The 19,717-nt window shown below is 35.9% G+C and overlaps 1 protein-coding gene across 2 annotated transcripts in view; it reads right to left on the reverse strand.

Moving 5' to 3' along the window:
- Positions 1-4,331: 4,331 nt before the first annotated feature.
- The window catches only part of CEP85L (centrosomal protein 85kDa-like), a 92,064-nt gene continuing 76,678 nt past the window's right edge, over positions 4,332-19,717 (reverse strand). Inside the window, exons 9-14 of one of the 2 annotated variants that reach the window (XM_012723158.1) lie at positions 18,667-18,784; positions 17,865-17,915; positions 13,429-13,536; positions 11,353-11,584; positions 6,657-6,826; positions 4,332-6,190 (exon numbers count right to left, since the gene is read on the reverse strand). In XM_012723158.1, the coding sequence (XP_012578612.1) occupies positions 6,663-6,826; positions 11,353-11,584; positions 13,429-13,536; positions 17,865-17,915; positions 18,667-18,784 (673 nt within the window). In that variant the 3' untranslated portion in view covers positions 4,332-6,190; positions 6,657-6,662. Of the gene's footprint in view, positions 6,827-11,352; positions 11,585-13,428; positions 13,537-17,864; positions 17,916-18,666; positions 18,785-19,717 lie in introns of both variants that reach the window. The other variant, XM_004673812.2, reaches the window with a different exon arrangement.

The raw sequence follows: 19,717 nt of genomic DNA on the forward strand, positions 1-19,717 counted from the left end.
CCAACCAATCCCATTTTGAACTTTAGACTTCCCAAAATGTAAGATAATGAGTTACTATAAGCTAGTTAAGTTTGTTAATAGGGCACTAATATGGAGAAGTGGGGAAGAGATCACTAGAAACAATTCTTAAAGAGGTAGAGAACCCCAATGAGAAGCAGATTTGGGGAGGAGGAATTTAGTTTTGTGGACATTAAAAAGGAAGGGCTGGTGGTGCAGCAGATTAAAGCACTGCACTAAGAAGTTAAAGCCACTTCCGCATGAGTTCGATCCCCGCCTGCCCCCGGAGGAGATCCACATGGTGAGGCAGACCTCTCCTGACCTGCCCGCTGCTCCCCTTAGCAATGTACTTCGTCGATCTGCCTGTTCTGCTCCCCACTCTGTCTCTGGTGAATCCTCTCACCCTCCACATCTCTGGCCTGTACCCAGTTCTGCATGAATAAATAAATAAATCTTTAAAAAAAAAAAAAAAGAGGGGCTAGCCTGGTGGTATAAGAGTACTATAGCAACACACCTGGGAAGAAGTATGAACCTATTTCTGAATCATACACATTGTCCTATACAATCACTTGAATAAATAGGTATAATTAAAAATAGTTTGTAAAAGCTTGATGCCAGGATGAGACCAGACCATATGGGTCACCTCCCCAATCATTATTGTGGTTGGGAATGAACTTGGACTTCAGTGGCTGTGACTAGCTTCCTTGTGCTGGGCTTTAAACCACTGTGCACCTGGGTAGGAAACTCTTACTGTGCTATTTCTAGGTTTTAATTATGATGAATAAAGCTGCTATAAACATTCATCCACGTCTCTCTTTAAGGGATGTTGTATTTATCTCAGGGAAATATCTATAGTGGAATTTCCAGATCACACAGAGGTAAAGTAAGTAAAACTGGCTGGCTAAATGGAAAGACTTTTTTGTGATCACACCAAAGTTCTGTCGGGGGCTGCAGTTTTATTAAAACATTTTAGAAAACTGGCCCTCCCTGGTGGTGCAGTGGGTTAAAGCACAGCACAAAGAAGCTAAAGCCACTTCCGCATGAGTTCGATCCCCAGCTGCCCTGGAAGAGATCCACATGGCGTGGCAGTCCTCTCCTGACCTGCCCGCTGCTCCCCTCAGCAGTGTACTTCATCAATCTGCCTGTTCTGCTCCCCACTCTGTCTCACACTCCGCATCTGTACTGGCCTGTACCCCAGTTCTGTACAAATAAATAAATAAATCTTTTAAAAAAACATTTTAGAAATCTTTGATCATAATTTCAGTCCTCAAATTGGAATCTGCCCTAGTTCAGGCGAATATCTTCATTGACATGGTGGTAAGAGTGTAGCTCATTTGTAAATCTTTTCCTATACTGGATCCATACTCTAGATTTTCTGGTATTAGTAACAATGTATTTCACAGGTCTTTTTAACTGAGTCCTCTGCATTTCTACACAGAATGATTCTGTTTGGTTGGAGAAGTTTGACATAAAAAGAAGCTAAAGTACTGGCAAATCACTGGCATGTACCCACAAAACATAGATCAGAAAAAATATCTTTCATTCTGAAGGAAAAAAATCTTCAGTAGTCACCTTAGAAATATTTTGGTATTTTATCCATTTTTTTTTAATTTCTAAGACATTTATTTTCAATTTAAGTAGCCTGTGATGCATGAATTCAAGTGATCCTTTTTCTATCAGATGAATTAAGATGCCTAGTTAAAAATCCCTGAAAGAGCAACATCAAGATGTTGGAAACTGGAAACAGATCCTGCTCATCTAATTATTAACCACTTCCTCAGACATACTGAAGCCATAACCCACATGTATTAGAACAAAGATCACTGGTACCAAAAGGGCATCTCTGAATCTGTGCTGGCAAACCATCAAAGCTTCTACAGAACAGCCTTTTAACAAGGACTTCTCTGATTGAGGGGTGTGGGGGGGTAGCAAGAAATATCTGATATACCATCCCAACCCTGCAGCAATAGAAAACGCAAATCAAATTTTGACTGTTGGAAAGGTAGAAAAAAAGACTCTAGGTTTAAATAGGGATGCAAGGGATTCAAAAGGGGGGCAGAAAGCTATTAGCTGAAATGGATATAGATGTGCCTTTGTATTTAAGGCAGTTGTCATCAGAAAATCTCAGTGAGAAGGTTCTGAGAAAGATTTTCAGTAATTGAAAGACACTGTAAGTCAGACCTAGAAGGCAGAAGTCTCCACTTTCTAGTCAAAAACTCTGTGTTTTTAGAGAAACATTTTACCTATAAAATCCAGCATATCTGTGTCATTGAGAACTTAGAAGTCTAAAAATTTTAATACAATCTCACAATATCAAAAACTTAAAAGACACAAATCACTTCATAAAAAATTTATTTCTTTGTAAATACAAATTTCAACATCAACAAACAATAGTCCAGTGGAAAAATACTTAGCCATTAACATTGAAAACTTTTTTAAAATTTAATAAATAGAACTTTGGCATTCAAAATTCTAGCTGTAAACCCTATTAAAAACAAAACCAAAAACAAAAAACCTCTTTACCAAAAAAGGTAAAAATTATAGTTCAGAAGGCATAAGCCAACCAGTGGCTTCACATTCTTTTTACCACAACTGTTTTTCAATTAAGTCATAACCACTATATTTACAATGTGAGGTATTCTGGGTGGTTCAAAAATTGAACCTAGTTTACAGAATCACCAGTCACAGGGACTGATTGAACACTCTGCTGTGCTTGTAATGTAACCACCTAGCACCTTACTACTACTTATCATCACAACAACGTGATGCAGCATTTTATATTTATGTATTTAAATAACTATTCATACATGTATGTACACACTACATTCCAAGGGTGTTTTCACTCTACAGGGAAAATACCAGAGCTCCAAAGACATAGATTTGATAGCTCCTTCTTGTATTTATGAAGGTCTCCACCTAATAATGAAATACTGCTCATTAATTAAAAAAAAAAAAAAAACCTCCTTACACAGGTCTATTTACAGAAGAACAAGGTGCAATGCCATCAATATTCTCATAAGTAACCTAAAGTAGAAATGAATGTTTGCTGCAGGCAAAAAGGCACAAAAGGTTCTCTCTTTATGCAGCTGTAAGTGTTGTTAATGACTTACTGATAATGAAACTACATTCTGAGTATACTTGATACTTTGTTTAAATAAGGAAAAAAATTACAAAAATCTAAAATCATTTCCTTTCATGATTCAATGTATATTACTATTATACAATAACTTTGTCACCATGGCATTTTGTGGTGAAGTTGGAAATTTTATTCTTCATACCAAACAGGAAATAGTTTCTTTTGTGAACACTAAGCTGTCAAAAACCCAAAAGGAATGATTCTGGCTCTGAAAGCTACAGCTACTGGCAGTTTCAAATGATATAGACTGAATGAGCATGGCTGTGAGAATTGCTTATTACTGTAATTACATATTTACAGTGATAGAAATCTACATAAGAACGCCAATAACCCAAATTAAAGGTACGCCTGAGCTGGACTATTTCATGTAAAAATATAGCCCAACTTCTCAACTACTATGTTTTTCAATAAATGATTGCTGATATTGAAAGAACATTTTCCCAATAGAGTTGTACCTTTAAAACTGTCCATTTTTAACAACACTTTCCAGTCCTTGCAATTGTCTTTAACAAGCTGCTGAAAGAAATCTATTTCAGTTTAATAAACTGTCATGACTAGAATAAAGTTCACTAAAGTAGAATACTGTTAACACACTAAATATTGGAGTGCATTACAAATATAAGAAAGGCCACACTTATTTTAAAATAAATTGAATGAAACTCATCTAACTAAAGTCACCCTTTTTATTCTGAAAAATCAGATGAAAAAATAACTATTGTTATCAGTTGTCTGCATAGATGATTTGGATCTTTTATTGAAAAAACTTTTTTAATCCCTGTTTTAATATGACTGAGGCAGAATAAGCTCAATTGTAAACCCAAAACACTAATGATAAATGTTAATACTTCATGAAATACTTCCTAAGATGATAAGCATTTAATTGACAAAAGCTTAATTGAAAAGTTTCCATATCTAAGGAAATTTTCAAACATTTACTTTAAATTTTAGGTTATTTACATCTCATACACATATCACTGTTATAAGTTCTGAACACATCATAGTTCAAATAGTGTTTCTATTTGTTCTAATGATAAAGTCTTGGCTTTCAACAAGATACCAAGATTATTACTGTTAAGACACAAGAGGTTGATGTCTTGAAAGAGGGGGATTCCCCCCAAATTAAAATTAAGTACTGACAAATCAGAACACTACTACTTTCACCTCCTTCACTACAACTTCTGCTATGGCTGTCTGCTTATTTTCTAGGTCCCGTCATAAACTCCAGACTCCAAGAGATTACATTTTGTAATTCAAAAATATACCTTGAAAACCACATCTTACATGTTCTTTTTGGAGGGAGCACACATTTTGGAAACTAAAATACATCAGCAACTTTTTTCCTGCTAAGTAAAATAATTTTTTTTACAAGATCTATGAGTTAAGTCAAATTCTATTAACTTTTGTAAAACTAACTTATTTTAAAAAACAGAAAATGATTTCAAACCACGACAACAGAAAACAAGTATATTACAGTATGTTAAAATAAATGACCTAATGTTTCTTTAAAACAATCAAATTTAAGATTTTAGTGGCCCAAATTAGTGATTCTTTTTTCATTGTTTTACTGTGCCTCTACTTGCAAAATTGTGGAGATTGAGGATAGAGGGAGAAGAGTCTAATAAAAAAGAACGTAAAATCTGTGTTGCACTTGTGGTTTTATCTGTTTTAAATTCTAGTATCTATTTTACTAGAAAGGACTACTTTATGGATATTAAATTTTACAAAGCAGGTTTCCTGCATCAGATTTTTGGTACAAATTTATTATTCCCTGATTGTCTTCAAACCATCAGTATTGAAAAGCAAATGAACACATTAGGAAGCTGAGTTCTTACCAGTGGCTCAGGCCTTCCTCATTAGCTTAGGGGACTTGGGATGCAGAATGACTACAATGCACTGATTTCACAGTGCTCAGATCCTAAGAGGTAAGAAAAGCTGGGAGAACTCAGGTACTGAGAAGTCTGATGCCCCTAACAGTGTATTGTAACAAACTACTGAGACATAAGATAACTTACTGAGATCTGGATATGAGCCAAATTTTGAACTCAAATATTTCTCCCTGGACATTTTCCTTTTAAATCTTATCTCATGTGTTTTCACTGCTGAAGATAATCAGGAAAAATATTTTCTGGGAGCATCCTTTATCCAGTATATAAGCCTGGCAAGAAACCAGACATACTATCTGTTCTTGATCAAAGTAGTCTTATCCTGTTTGATTTACACCCCTTACTCCTTCAGCCTTTTTATTTAGCCTGGACTTAGTGAGATCTGGTTGGTCAAGTGATCGAACCAGCTTATAATGGACAATGGAAATAATCATATAGTCCTTCCAAAATGCTAACTAAAACAGGGAAATACTCATCTAAAAGTTTAAATGATTATCTCTATTTAAAAAAAAAAAAAAATCACAGTGCTGTCCTGCACTCCAGAAGAATTGTTTGCTAAGTTTATATTCTATGAAAAATCCTTTTTTGAATGTACTTTACCTAATAAAAGAATGGAAATATTACCCAGGTTTATATTTTGTTTTACGCTAGTGATAATTCAGATATAAAGAATATAGTGGTTGGCTTTTTCTTAAAGTAATTTCGAATTTAAAACAGATAAAAAATTATTAAAATGTAAACATTTGAGATTTGGATAAATAAGCTATTGTTCCAGAGTCATTTTGTTAATCTTTTTTTTACAATAATAATCTCAACCCTTAGAAGTTTAGTGATTATATATGGCTTTGCCTATTATAAATTAAAAAATGCAAATAATAAGGGACATATCAAAATTAGTTCAAATTGTGTTAAAATGCTTTATAGTATATAAATTACAATGCTCATAAAAGATCATCACATCAAAACTTCATACCTCTAAGTCAACCACAATCACTCTGGAAAAACAGCCGACCTATCTACAGTCCTAAAATCAAACCAACCCCACAACCTCATCATCTCAACACAGTGATTATTCAAACTACAAATGGTTTTCCCACTATTAGAACACTTGCCTGCTGCTGCTGGAACTCTTGTTCAGCCAGCCCTTGAAAACCCCAAAGTACAACACAAGCTTCTACATGAAAGAAAAGAAATACAAGAATAAATATTGTGTGTCTTCATCAAAGCTCTGACCCTAGAAATGCTTATAATTTGTGAACACACAAACACACACACACACAGCTACAGGATTAAAAGAAAAAATCCTACCCCTTTATCTGAAGGGCACTCTTCACAGTTTGGTCCTATACTCAGTAGTAGTTTGAGAATATAAATCTTTTTTCTTACAGGTTTCATCAGATCTTTCACACGGCAATTCAATTTTTGGCCTGATTAGGTAAGTCCCTTAGAAACATCCTCACATTCCCATACCCTTTACCCTATCCTTATCTCCATCCCCCCAAAATAAATCCATAGGGGTGGAAAAAAAAAGTGCAAGTTGTATGCTACTTGCCACTTGCAATTATGGCTACTAAAAGGAAACATGAGAACTGTGAACACAGCAGCATTTAACAACAGGTCATTATTGCTGTAGAACCAACACTTGGTCACTGGGTAATGCAGTTGTCCCCCATGTCCTGAGCGTAGCGGTCCGATATTGTAGTTCTTAATTCATCAATGTCCCTTCGCAACTGGCATACATCTGACAGTTTTTTAGTGAGTGTTTCTGGGCTATGGTCATTTTCAGTCTCTTCAGCTGAACAATTCATTGCTGTGGAAATAAAACATGGAGAGAATGGCTCATGTTTTTTTTTTTTTTAACAAAGCCTCTGTAGGATTTCCAACTGCCATTGGAAACATAATAGCTTTACACTGAATACAAGTCAGTCTCAGGTTTGAATTAGGCATCATTTAACATTAAAAAGATCTTGTCTACTGGGTTCCTTTTAAAATCCTGCTAATTAAAATGCATTAAACTCATACAGTGATACACACAAATTCAACATGGTTAATGGATGACAGTATCCAGAAAGCAGAAAACTGTATGCTCTAATATCTCTTTTCAAGCTCAACTAGAGCTCTTAGCTCCTCTTGCTTGACAAAAATCTGAAAAACTTCAGGTGTGTAGTGACATATGTTACCTTAAATTAATTTCATAGACTGCCAAGTGGGTTTGCTAACATCAAAATATAAGTCATGTTTCAAAAGCTACCCCAAGTTGGGCCCCTAGAATACCAAACAATTAAATCAGGCTGATAGTTGCCCAACACGTGAATATAAATAACTGAGGAGGAGGTCCAGAGTCAGCTATTTTTTATAAATTACCCTAATTCTTCTCTTAGTTAGCATTATCTCACCATAAACACAGGGGAAACTAGTGATTACAAAATGAACCTTGTATCAGCACTGGCCTGGATAGCTTACTGGAGACATAAAAGTCAGTTTGTGATATTAACAAACACTAATTGAACACCCACCACAAGTGAGGCACTATGCTGGAGGATGAGCCAGCAATATAGCTGCTTGTTCTTAATGATTTACATGCTGTTTTATAAACAAGCAGTCAGGTATTACAAGTGACCTGCACTGCATTCAGGGTACAAAGGCACAAGGCAGAGAACAGCCAGGCCCAGGTTCAATGGATAAACCAAGGAAACAGAATGAATAAAGGTATAGAAACAGAAAACCGGCCTAACAAATGAGATATTTCAAGGAAATGAGCAAACAGCTTTAAAACAGTACAACAGAAGGCAGGACAGGAAAATGAAGCTAGCTATCTCTAAATTAGGGAACCATACATACTAAGATATAAGAATCAGTGTTTAGCTAGGTCATTCTGTTAAGGGGAAGGATGTCCTAAAAGAACTCTGCAAAATCTGCAGTCTTGTGGATCCATCCCCTACTCCAGCTTTCTGGATTCCACCCACTACTCCAGTGATTGGAAAACTACAACTCCCAGCAGTACCAAGGAGAGAACCTAAGGGCGGGGAAGCAGGCATTCTGAGGCTTTGGTGGGTAAATATAAGCGGTTTTCCAACTGTCATTCTGTTACAGCGTTGCCCACAGTGGACTTGGGCTGCCAGTCTGTGGGGCCTCACCCGCATGCTCAAAATGTAATTTTCTGCAGGCACACACAGAAAGGGTAATGGGTTTATTTCTAAAAAGGGGAAAGGAAAAGGAAACAACCCAGGCCCACAGACAGGTAGCCCAAGTCCACTCTGGGCTACCCTGTAACAACTCTGGAGAGGTAACGGTTCTCTCTCTCTGGAGCAACTGCTCTCACACTGTGTGACTGGGGTTAGTAGTGTTAGTTTGGGACTAGCGCTCCAAGTTAGCCGGGCAGGTAAAGTATTCCAGCTATTTTGTATCCCTCTCTCTTTCCCTGGGTTGTTTCCTTTTCCTTAAGCAGTGGGAGACTAACAGGATTGATGAAGTGCAAAATCACCAGCAACTTGGTAAGGATCAGAGATTGGGCACAGGATACTGGTGGGAGAAAAGTTAGGGTGGAGAACACAGTGTTGGTTGGGGCGATAGGTAGATAATGGTGCTACTCACTAAGATGAAGTACAGGTTTAGGGAGGAAGAAGACTGTTCTATTTAGGACCTATGTCTGTGATGCCTATGAAACAGCTGCTTCTGATCTACAGGAAAGATAATCAGAAACTAAAGAGAGATTGTAGGGAGGTCGGATACGAATGTACAGATTAAAGGTACCACAATAACAGAACAGGACATGGTTAAGATTACTCAGAGAATGTAAATAAAAAGAGAAAACAACAATGAAAAAAGCCTCCCGAGGGATACACCAATATTTTAAGAAGCAGAGAATTCCACAGGAGGCTCAGACTGAGCAGTCAGTCACAAAGAGAGAAGCAGAACCCAGAGGATGACGTCATGGAACCCAGGGTAGCAGTTTAAAGAATAAGGCGAACCCTGTTAACAGATAATCACTGGCATAATGAGATAAGGATTCAAAAGAATCCACTGACAAATTTGATGGCTGGTCAGATCTTCACAAATATCAAACTACAAGGTAAGGATTCTGGTGTTGAACTTTAAAGGTAGTGTTAAGGGGAAGGATGTCCTAAAGAAATGCTGCAGTTTTGTGGACTCCATCCCCTACCCCTTTCTGGATTCTACCCCCTAATCCAGTGATTGGCAAACTACAACTCCCAGCAGTACCAAGGAGAGAACAGTGAGGACCCAAGGCGGAGCTAAGAGGACATTCTGGGACTTTGGGGGATAAATAAGAGAGTAGTTTTCCAACTGTGGCTCTGGAGAGGTAATGGTTTTCTCTCTCTGGACCGGGTGACTGGGGGCTAGAGTTAGTTTGTGACTAGAGTTCCAAGATAGGTGAGCTGGTAAGATATTCCAGTTACTTTGTATCTGTCTCTCTTTCCCTAGGTTGTTCCTTCTTCTTTCACCTTTTTGTAAATAAATCCATTATCCTTTTGTATGTGTCTGCAGAAAATTACATTTTAAGCGCGGGGTGAGGACCCACAGACAGGCAGCCCAAGTTCACTCTGGGCTACTCTGTAACAGTAGGAAGTAAACTCTGGGAGGGAAAGTTGGCAAGGCTCTTAAACCTTCCTTTTGTAAATTAGAATGGCTCTCTTATCCTGTTACTGGAAATTTTAACAAATGTTATATAGGATAGTATAAATGTAGGCTGCAAAATAATTGAAGCTCCAAAATAGTGGAGAAAATGAGTCATTTGTTTGTGAGTTGCTTCTTGCTCCATATAATTACTGCTAACTAAACCACCCTATGTCCACTGGGCAAATTTCTTTCCTTTTAAGATTTAAGTCAGTGTCCTCCTGGGTGACGCACCCCATTTTAAACAGTACTGTGAAGCTGGCCACAATCACCTCAGCATGCGTTTAATTCCCAGTCAGGGAGGTGACCCACATGGCTTGGCAGACTTCTCCTGGCCCACCCACTGTTCCCCTGAGCAATGTACTCCCATCAGTCTGCCTATTCTGTTCCCCACTCTGCCTCAAGCCCTGCATCTGGCTTGTACCCCAGCTCTTGTAAGCATAAATAAATATTTTTAAAAAAGATTCTTAAAAAAAAAAATTTTAAGTCAAATAACAACTACTCCATGGTGACTGAATAGTCTTTCCCAAGTCAATTCAGTTGTTACCTCCACCCCAAATATTCTAATGTCTTCTGTTTTTATCTCAATTATAGACCTTATCAAAATGCTCTAATAACTCGGTTCATATGTGGTCAAGGGTTGTATCCAGTGTATCTGGTATTATCAGTACCTTAGTCTACCTGGACAATATAGGCGCTGAAAGGGTGACTATAGTTCCACATTAAATTGTGTGCACATACATCAATGATGTGGAGGGAGAAATTCCACTAACATTGCTGAGCATAGCTGCAAGTTTTATTAACAATCGATATACTTTTCTGAGTAACGATATTAATTTGGTTTGCCAAAAGAACTATTATGATTCAAAACTATGTAATCTTTTAATACTTAATAGTTCTCATTCCAACCCCTTATTAACCAATTATTAGGTAGTTAATAGACCATTTGGTTCATAAGCCTTATGATCTCACTCCATTCATATATCCTTACTGAAGTCTATTTCTTTTCTAAATAATGTAGAACTACACACAGAGATAAGTGTTTATAAAAGTAGCACAGGCAGGAAGGGAAAATAGGATACTCCTGTGACTGTTCTAACAATTACGTGTGCAGGAAGGAAAACTGCGACAGATGAGGGGTGGGTGTCACATTGAGGGGACAAAGCAAGCAGCTAAGACAAAGGTCTGTAATCCATGAAAACTGGCTCACATGACAGCACTGGCACTTATATTGAGCAATTAACAAAGGATATACACTGTATAGGAAGGCAAGCGAACATTTTCTTTGGAATAGTTTACCAGAAGGTCAGGTAGCTGGGTCATTAATTTATACAACTTCCACATGCAGGTAAAGAGAATCATTACTTTTGGAAACATAATTGGGAAATCACATCTGAATGACTACCACTGTAGTCACTCTGCACATTAACATACATTAACAGATTCTGCACAGGAAACATCTAACCCACGCACACTGGAAGATTTGTAGGCATCTTGCTAAGTAGTGACAGCCCACACTATGACCTGATGACTTCTATAAGTACAATGAGGAAAGTTCTAGGTTGATTCAGAGATTTATAAATCTAATCAGAAATGGAGGTTAAAAAGAGAGAGAGAAAAAATAAGTCCTAAGTTCCCAATGCATGAGGACAGGTTTCTGACTGTTAAGCAATAAGGTAAGCCAAGTCATGAGCCACTTACATCTGATTCCCAGTAGTAATGAAAGATTAGGCTCCTTGCCCTGAGCACGCTGATTAAGAATACTGCATAATGCTTTCAAGTCAAACAAACAATAGGACATTTCCTTGAACAGCTGATCAATCACACTCAAATCAAATAGAGGCCGCTTAGAAAGAAATGCCTGCTGGCTGGGTTGGTCTGTTTCCTGGCCATGATCCGACAAAGAGCATGTTTCTTCAGCCTGTCTTTGGTTCTGCAAAAGACAAAGAAAACAACAATGCTTGAATAGTTAAGTTACTCAAAATCATAAAGGTTAACATTTCCTCCAGTCTACAAACGAAACAGTGGAGTCATAATCCAAATTTAACTGCATAAGAAAAACAAAAAAGTAATTAAATAGTAGAGATGCTTCCTCTGTGCCAAGCCACATCCACTAGGGTAAACCTAATAGAGGAAATGTAAATCCAAGTCCTAGTTCTTAGGGTCTCTCATGCTGTTACATAATGAGCATAAAGGCTGTCTATGTCTTTCTATAGTAAGATTTATTCTAAGAACATAAAAACTGCAAAGCAACTTCAAACCTCATGCTATAGTTTTATTGCTAGTAGCAATAGTGACATACATGGGAACTATTTTTTGTATCTTGAGGGAAAAAATACTGTTATTATGTTAATGCTGATAAGAACCCAAAGTTTGAGTGTAAATCAAAAAGAGACACAAGTACAAAATCAAAGGGAAAAAAAAAACCCAAACAATTCTGAATTGTTAATTTTTAACTGGAAGTCCATCAATACAAACTTATAATTATTACAATCTGAAAAAGCTTTCACACATCATCCTCCAAATTGTCACCATCTACTTATCCTAAAAGTTGCTAATTAAAGGTAAGCTTAATTAGCTTTCCAAGTGGAACTGTATTTCAAAATAACCAATTTTCCTGGGTTGATGAGGAAAAGAAATTTTTTATAGATGAATGTCACCTAATAAATGCAGAAAGAATGATACAATTAGAAAAAGGAATACCAGTCTTTTAATCATCTGAACACTCAGAAAATCATTAGGGGATATTTAAACTATGCTTACTCACACAGTCTCCCAGGTTATCACCCCAGAAGCTACTTGCTGTCTGCAGAGGCTATAATTTTACAATGGAAAGAACCAGTCTGTTACTAACTTAAATAGAAGAAATCAGTATTTGTCACCTAACCAGTGAGATAACCAAACACATGATTTGAAGATGTGAACAACACTTTAACAAGGTATTCATTATCAAAAATGTTTCAACTGAATCTAGTTTTGACTTCTAGGTTAGGAATAGAAGGAATAGAAGGTATAAAGAACAAGGTAAGGTACCCCATTAGGAAGTAATCACATAAGTCTAGAAGTCCTGACACTCTACAAGTGTATACAAAATAGCTGTTTCTTCAAGTCAGTAACATGGAAAAATATGACTTTAAATTTATAAATGAAATGCAACTTAGAATTCTTGATTGAAAGCTGGTTTCAACAGTCACCATAAAAAACATCTGGCAAAGAAGTGGGGAACTTTTAATATATTAGCACATGTCAAAAATTATTATTTTTCTTCGTGTGCCCATAGTGGTGTGATTATCTAGGAAAATGTCCCTAACTTTTAGATATACATTCATCAGAATTTAAAGACAAAAAATGTTACAATGAAAATTAATAATTTTTTTTTAACAACATGTCCTTAAATGTAAACCAAGTATTTCATCTTATAATTAAAAAAAGAAAGTGTGATTTGTTCCATGATGAAAAGTTAACACTGCACCTTCCTTAGGAACTTTCAAGGGTATATTTTTTTAATATGTTCAAGTTGTGCTTTATTCACTGACTTTGGGACCTAATTATACATTCAACTTTGCTGTAGTTATCTGTGAAAAGCTGTATGCCAAGACATAAGAAAAATGGAAGTTTTTTTTTATTATAATTTTATGAGAACATATGGATTCCATTCACTGGCACATCCAAAGTGTCTTCAATTAAAAAATGGATTATTAATATGTGCAAAGTAAGTATTTGCTTAGACACTTGAGTGATGATGCTATGAAAGTAATCTGAATTTCTTCCACTCACATCCAGCAATGTTTTTGTTAACCTTTGTAGATTTCTTTCTTTCTTTTCCAGATCTTCCATCATCTTTTGAGTGGTTGATTTTTCTTTAGAAAGTTTCCCTTGCATAGACTAGAATAAAGAGAATAGGAAAACAAAGCATGCCATCACTTAAAACAAAATGCAATCAGTAGGTACCAAGAACACTGAATACTTTAGATCTTATATCTTGCCCCCAGCCCCTTTGAAGATGAAGACTTCATCTATAAATCAACCCATATTACTTCTAAAATGGATAAGTACCAATGAAAAAAAATACACCATCTTAACAAGAAATTTTTTTATCTGGGTAAAACATTAACTATAAAGTTGCTGTTTAAGGCAACAGTTCTTAATTTAACTATTTATGTAGTTGGAGTGTATTAGCAAATGGCTTTAATAAGAATGATATGACATTTAGAGAAGAATTAACACCAATTCTTTTATTACATTTATTATAAGACATCTCTAGAATACACAAATCCATCAATATGGAAATATATTAGTGATTGTCTAAGACTGGGTAGGGGATGGGATTTAAGTAAGTGATAGTTAAATGCTAACTAGCTTTTGTCTTTTTAAAAAATTTATTTTAGTATTTGTTTTTTTAGATTGTTGCTCATTTTTGTACAATAGTTTGACTTCTCCCCTCAGGTGTAATCCCCATAAAATTCCTACCACAAAAGCACACACGACCTATCAACATAGTCTCTTGTGCTCTTCCCTCCTCTTTTTGACCCCTCTCCCTCTGCTGCAGTGTCTCAGTTCTATAACTTAGCTGCTAGCTTGTTTTTTTCACCACTGTCCCCTTGTTTGGTTTCCCTATATTCTTCCTATAAGTGAAACCACCCTATATTTTATGAAATGATAAAAATGTTCTAAAAGTGATAAAATTGGTGTCACATACCCATGAGTATACTAAAAAATACTGAGCTTTGCACTTTAATGAGCTAATTGTAGAGTATGTGAGTTGTATTTCAATAAAACTGTTATAAACCTGCAGCACAATATAAATGGGGAAAAAAAGCTTGCCTGGATCACTTTCTTGCAGTACTATTTTGGTAGTAAGAAATGCCAAAAAGTATAAATGTGTCCAAGAACACACTCTGTGTTGCAGAATTAAACCATTTTAAAATTTACTTAAAATTCATCCTCCCCATGCAGAATTTCCCATCATCTACCAGAGAGAGAAAATGGATATGATAAAACAGGAGAGAGGAGCCAACAAATTACAGTGGAGGATTATTGATGCTTTGGTGGCAGGCATGGTATGGTAATATATCTGAAGAGGTGATAACCTATACTGCTAAGTCATGTCACCCCTTCTCCACCCCTCTCCTGTTGTATTCCCCAGGTCTATGATCAGCTTGCAAGTTTAGGCTTTTTCCCGACCCTTTGTTCAGTTTCTCTACATTCCACATATAGGTGAAATCATCTGATTTATCTTTTTTCCTTCTGACTTATTTTGCTTAGCATAATCCCTTCCAGCTCCATCCATATTATCTTTTTAATCACTTAGTAGTATCCATTGTGTATATACACTGCATCTTCTGATCCACTCATGTTTTTTGGTGCATTTAGGCTGTTTACATATCATAATTATTGTAAATTGTGCTGCAGTAAAACACTAATTTGAAAGTAAACTTGCAGAACTTGTATTTTAAAAAGCATCTCAAATAATTAGCTATTAACACAGGTTTGTGGACCACTCATACTACATATAGGCCCAACAACGGTTTTTTTTTTTTTTTTTTTTTGATTCATGTGCACTGATTCCCTTCCTGCTATTCCCTTAAGAAATACAGAACTGATTTTTCAAAAGTTAAATCCATCCTTTATATTTTCTATCAAGTTTTAATTAACTTAACTATCAATTATACTGTGCCTAAAACAGGCCTGATGTATATTGTTCTCCATACAAATAAAAACACCAAAGCTTTTTAAAAATTAACCTTTGATACCACTGTGATCCTACAAGATGAGTGATAGGATTTCAGTCTTTATGAATTTATGAAGGCTTATTTTGTGATCCACCTTGTAGTCTATCCTCGAGAATATCCCAAGTACAATTTGGAAGAATATATACTTTGTTGTTTTGAGGTTTAGTGCCCTATAAATATATACTAGACCTATCCAGTCTAATTATTGTTTAAGATTCCCCTGGGTGTGGTATCCCTCTTAGTAGTGAACAAGGAGGCTTCTCTGTTGCCATCTTAGTGACATCTTTCCGGAACTCTTTACTTACATAAATATAATTTGATTCAGTTATTTCCACTATTAATGTGTGATATTTATCTCCTATTTTATATTGTCATGCAGAGTGCAATTTTTTTAAAAAAGCTTTACTTATGCAAAGTTGCATTATAACCCATGAAAATTAGAATATTGTTCAGATGTTAATATTAATATCTTAAATAGAGAGCAAAAAATACATTCTACCAAGGAAAAAGTACTTTTTAAATAAATAAGCTTTTTCCTTGCAAAAAATAGTGTTTTTATATTCTTGAGGTAGGAACCTACCTACAACCTGCTGATCATGTGGCAGATTTATTCTAAGCACTTTGAGAAACCTCCATACTGCCTTCCACAGGGACTGGATCTGTCCATTTTCTCAACACCCTCACCAGCATGTCACTTAATATGGCTAAAGAAAAGAGTGTCTGTAATTCTGATACACAGAATTTTTTATTTTTTTCTCTTTTAGTTCAATCTTTTATTTTATTAGGAAGCATAAAAAATTTATTCAGCAGAAGTTGTTCCATGTCTTTCCATCATACTTTGACTATGATAAAAAGACATATACCCCTGTGTGATCTGGTGCCAGATTACTTTCTGCCATCACTTGTCAATGTTTTATTCCAGATTAGCAGCCTCCTTTCTTGGAGCACAGCTCCAAGTTTCTTGGAGTAAACTCAGGGCACTGTTTGTTCTTTTTGCCTGAAATGCTCATCCCCTGGATGTGGCTTCTCTCAGGTCTGTGATCAAATATTATCATCTCAGGGGAAACGTCTTATGATGGAGAACTGCCCGCCATTCTCTTCTATCTACCTTTAACAGCACATATCACTATTTGATATCATATTTCTGTTTTCTCCATTTCACCCATCTAGACTGGCCAGAGACTTGTTTTATTCACAATGCCAATAACAGTTTCTAGCACATAGGTATGTACTCAGTTATTATCTGACAAACCAATAAAAATAAAAATCCATTTACTTCATAAGCTTGGAGTTGTTATATTACAGATCAGATGCTCTAAGCTTTAGATATGAGATGATCTATCATAGTTTCCTCCCTCAAGAAACTAAGGAAGAGGTAAAGTCACAAGCATATAAGCCAAGTCTTATACTTTTATTACAAAGGGTAATACATGGAATTATTAGGAGGGGCAGGAAAAGTAAACAGGGAGTGGTCAATTCTCTCTATGAGGTAAAGTAAATCACTGCAGGTTGTATTAAAGTAATATTTCTGTAGAATCCTGAGAACTCAGTATGTGAGAGATGGGTTTTACAAGAACAAAGACTTTCTGGGAAATAATGAAGGAGCCAGTGTGTGTGTACATATAAAATTTATGTATACACATCAAGTCTGGGCTGAATGCCTTAAGGACAGGGAGATGGGAAGAAGCAGACTGCAGGAATACCACTCTTGAAATTTAGGAATTCACCCCACAGTCAATAGGGTATAGTGTCAGATTTCTTCTTCACTTGAGAAAAATCACCAATACAGCATTACAGCACTAAGACAGTGGGGGAGGAGAAAGCTAATTGGAAGGGAGAGAAACCCATGCCTAAAAACTATAACTAAACCTCTATTCTAGACCCTTTCAATATGCATATTTCTAAAAATTTCACCACAGGTTTATTACTTTTTTTTTTTATTGAGAAAACCATTTAGAAGAAAAAAGTGACAATGGATATGGAGGTGTTACATACTATCAGTAGGGGCATAACGAAGGGGACAGAGAAATTCTGTATGAGACCAATATTTAAAGAGGCATAAAACCGAGTTCACAGTAGAACTCTGAAAAAAAAGGAGCTTAATAAGATGGACAGTGGTGGTGTGAAAGTGTTTCTTGGTGGGAACTATATATAAAGATCAAATAAGCGGACTAAAGAGTTCACTTTCTTTAATTAGCAGATCACTGTCACCCAACTGAAAAGAGGAGAGGGAAGAAATAGAGAAAAGCTGTCTTCACAATATTTTAAAGAAATAATTTTCCAAATAGCATTTTTGTTACAAAAAATGGAAAGATTAATAGTAAAGAATTTACAGCTACATTGTTAAGCTCTAGTAGTATATCCCTCTTTCTCTCTCTCTCACATACACACACTCACACACAGTAATATTTTAGTTGTTGTAATCATTAGGAGTGAATCAGTACAAAGATCAACTAAAATAAACACAAAAACATTCCTCACCTGAATTTCTAAAACCATTCTGTCAATCTCGTCTTGTTGGCTGTCTATTATCTAAAACAGAGAAAATAATCATTCTGAATCCAATTTTATTTTCCTGTTAAGTACCAGTACTTCAAGAAAGCAAAAGACATGGAATTGTAAATTTATTTTCTAAAAAATCAGGGTATGGTTATTTTTACAGATGTATCCAGAGTATATTTTAAAAGCATCATGCTTTTAAAAAACATTTTTACCATCTTACATTGTTGTTCATTTTTGTACAATATTTGACTTCTCCCCTTAGGTGTAGTCCGTATAAAAGTCCCACTGCCACTTCACCCATGAACTATCACCATAGTCTCTTGTATGCTTCGATCCCATTTTGACCTGCTAATTTTGCCCTTTTATTTTTCTGACCCGTTTCATTGCCCTATATTCCTCTTAAAAGTGAAATAATCTGACTATTTTTCTTTTTCCTTCCGACTTATTTCACTGACCATAATCCCTTTCAGCTTCAACCATATTGCTGCAAATGGCATGAGTTTATCTGTTTTGATTGCTGCATTGTGTCTGTATACAACATCTTGATCCAGGCATCTGTTTGGGGCATTTAAGTTGTTTCTGTATCTTAGCTACTATAAATAGTACTGCAATGAACATACGGGTGCTGGTACAGATTCCTTAACTTGGCTTTTTTAAAACTTAAAATTTTTGAATTTTCTTAAATTGCTATTTTTCTAAATAAAAGCAACTTAAGGTAAAAATTAGCAAAAACATAAATAAAATAGTTAAATATACTCTATACAGACATATCCACACTGACCTTACTAGCTTTCACATTCTGTTCTCTCAGATTATCGTTTTCATTCTGAAGCTGTTTTGCATCTAACATGGGAAGGCGGATTCCATCTTCAAGGCATCTTTCTACTTTCTGTTGCAAACTGATTTAGAAAGACATATGAAGAAAATTAGCTCCATGTGCTGATTTTAGCAGATGACATCAACAAAAATGAAATTCCTCCTCAAGGTCTGTAATATATTTTTAATAATGCCACAGACAGCATTATGAATAAGCTTGAGTAACTTTATATTTTCTTAATACAAGGAAAAAAATAAGAAGGCTGATCATATTTTAAAAAATGTTAAATCTGGCCCTCCCTGGTGGCGCAGCGGATTAAAGCACAGCACTAAGAAGCTAAAGCCACTTCCGCATGAGTTCGATGCCCGCCTGCCCCGGAGGTGACCACATGGCGTGGCAGACCTCTCCTGACCTGCCCGCTGCTCTCCTCAGCAGTATACTTCGTTGATCTGCCTGTTCTGCTCCCCACTCTGTCTCTGGTGAAGCCTCTTGCCACCCCTAAGCCTCTGGCCTGTACCCCAGTTCTGTATACACAAATAAATAAATCTTTAAAAGAAAAAAAAAGTTAAATCTGAGACAACATTCTTGGTTTCCTTAGTATGTGACATCCTTAGGCCTTAGTGAAGTCCTTCATTACCCTAGGCCCTGCTTTTTCCTTTATCCCAAAAGCAAGTTCCAAAAGAAATAAAATACATTAAAACTATTTAGGTCATTCATACTATGGGGGAAAAAGCCTTTGGAAGAAAGAAAATGTACTCTCTCATGGAAAATTACTAAATAAATTTTATTCCAATGTATACATTCTCATTTTGTTTATGGTATGAAGCACAATCACTTAGAAAAGTAATAAACTTTTGATTAGCAGAGGTACCTATGATTATATTACTAGGAATCCACCCACGTTTCTCACATTTTTATTGCTAATAAAAAAAGCCTTTGTCTCATTTTTAAATCCCAAAAGTTATACATAACAAAAGTAGAAAATATAAAGCAGAACGCTATATATAATAAAGCA

Source organism: Condylura cristata, unplaced genomic scaffold (assembly GCF_000260355.1).
Source record: "Condylura cristata isolate star-nosed mole 26May11 unplaced genomic scaffold, ConCri1.0 scaffold00001, whole genome shotgun sequence".
NCBI classification, from domain to species: domain Eukaryota; kingdom Metazoa; phylum Chordata; class Mammalia; order Eulipotyphla; family Talpidae; genus Condylura; species Condylura cristata.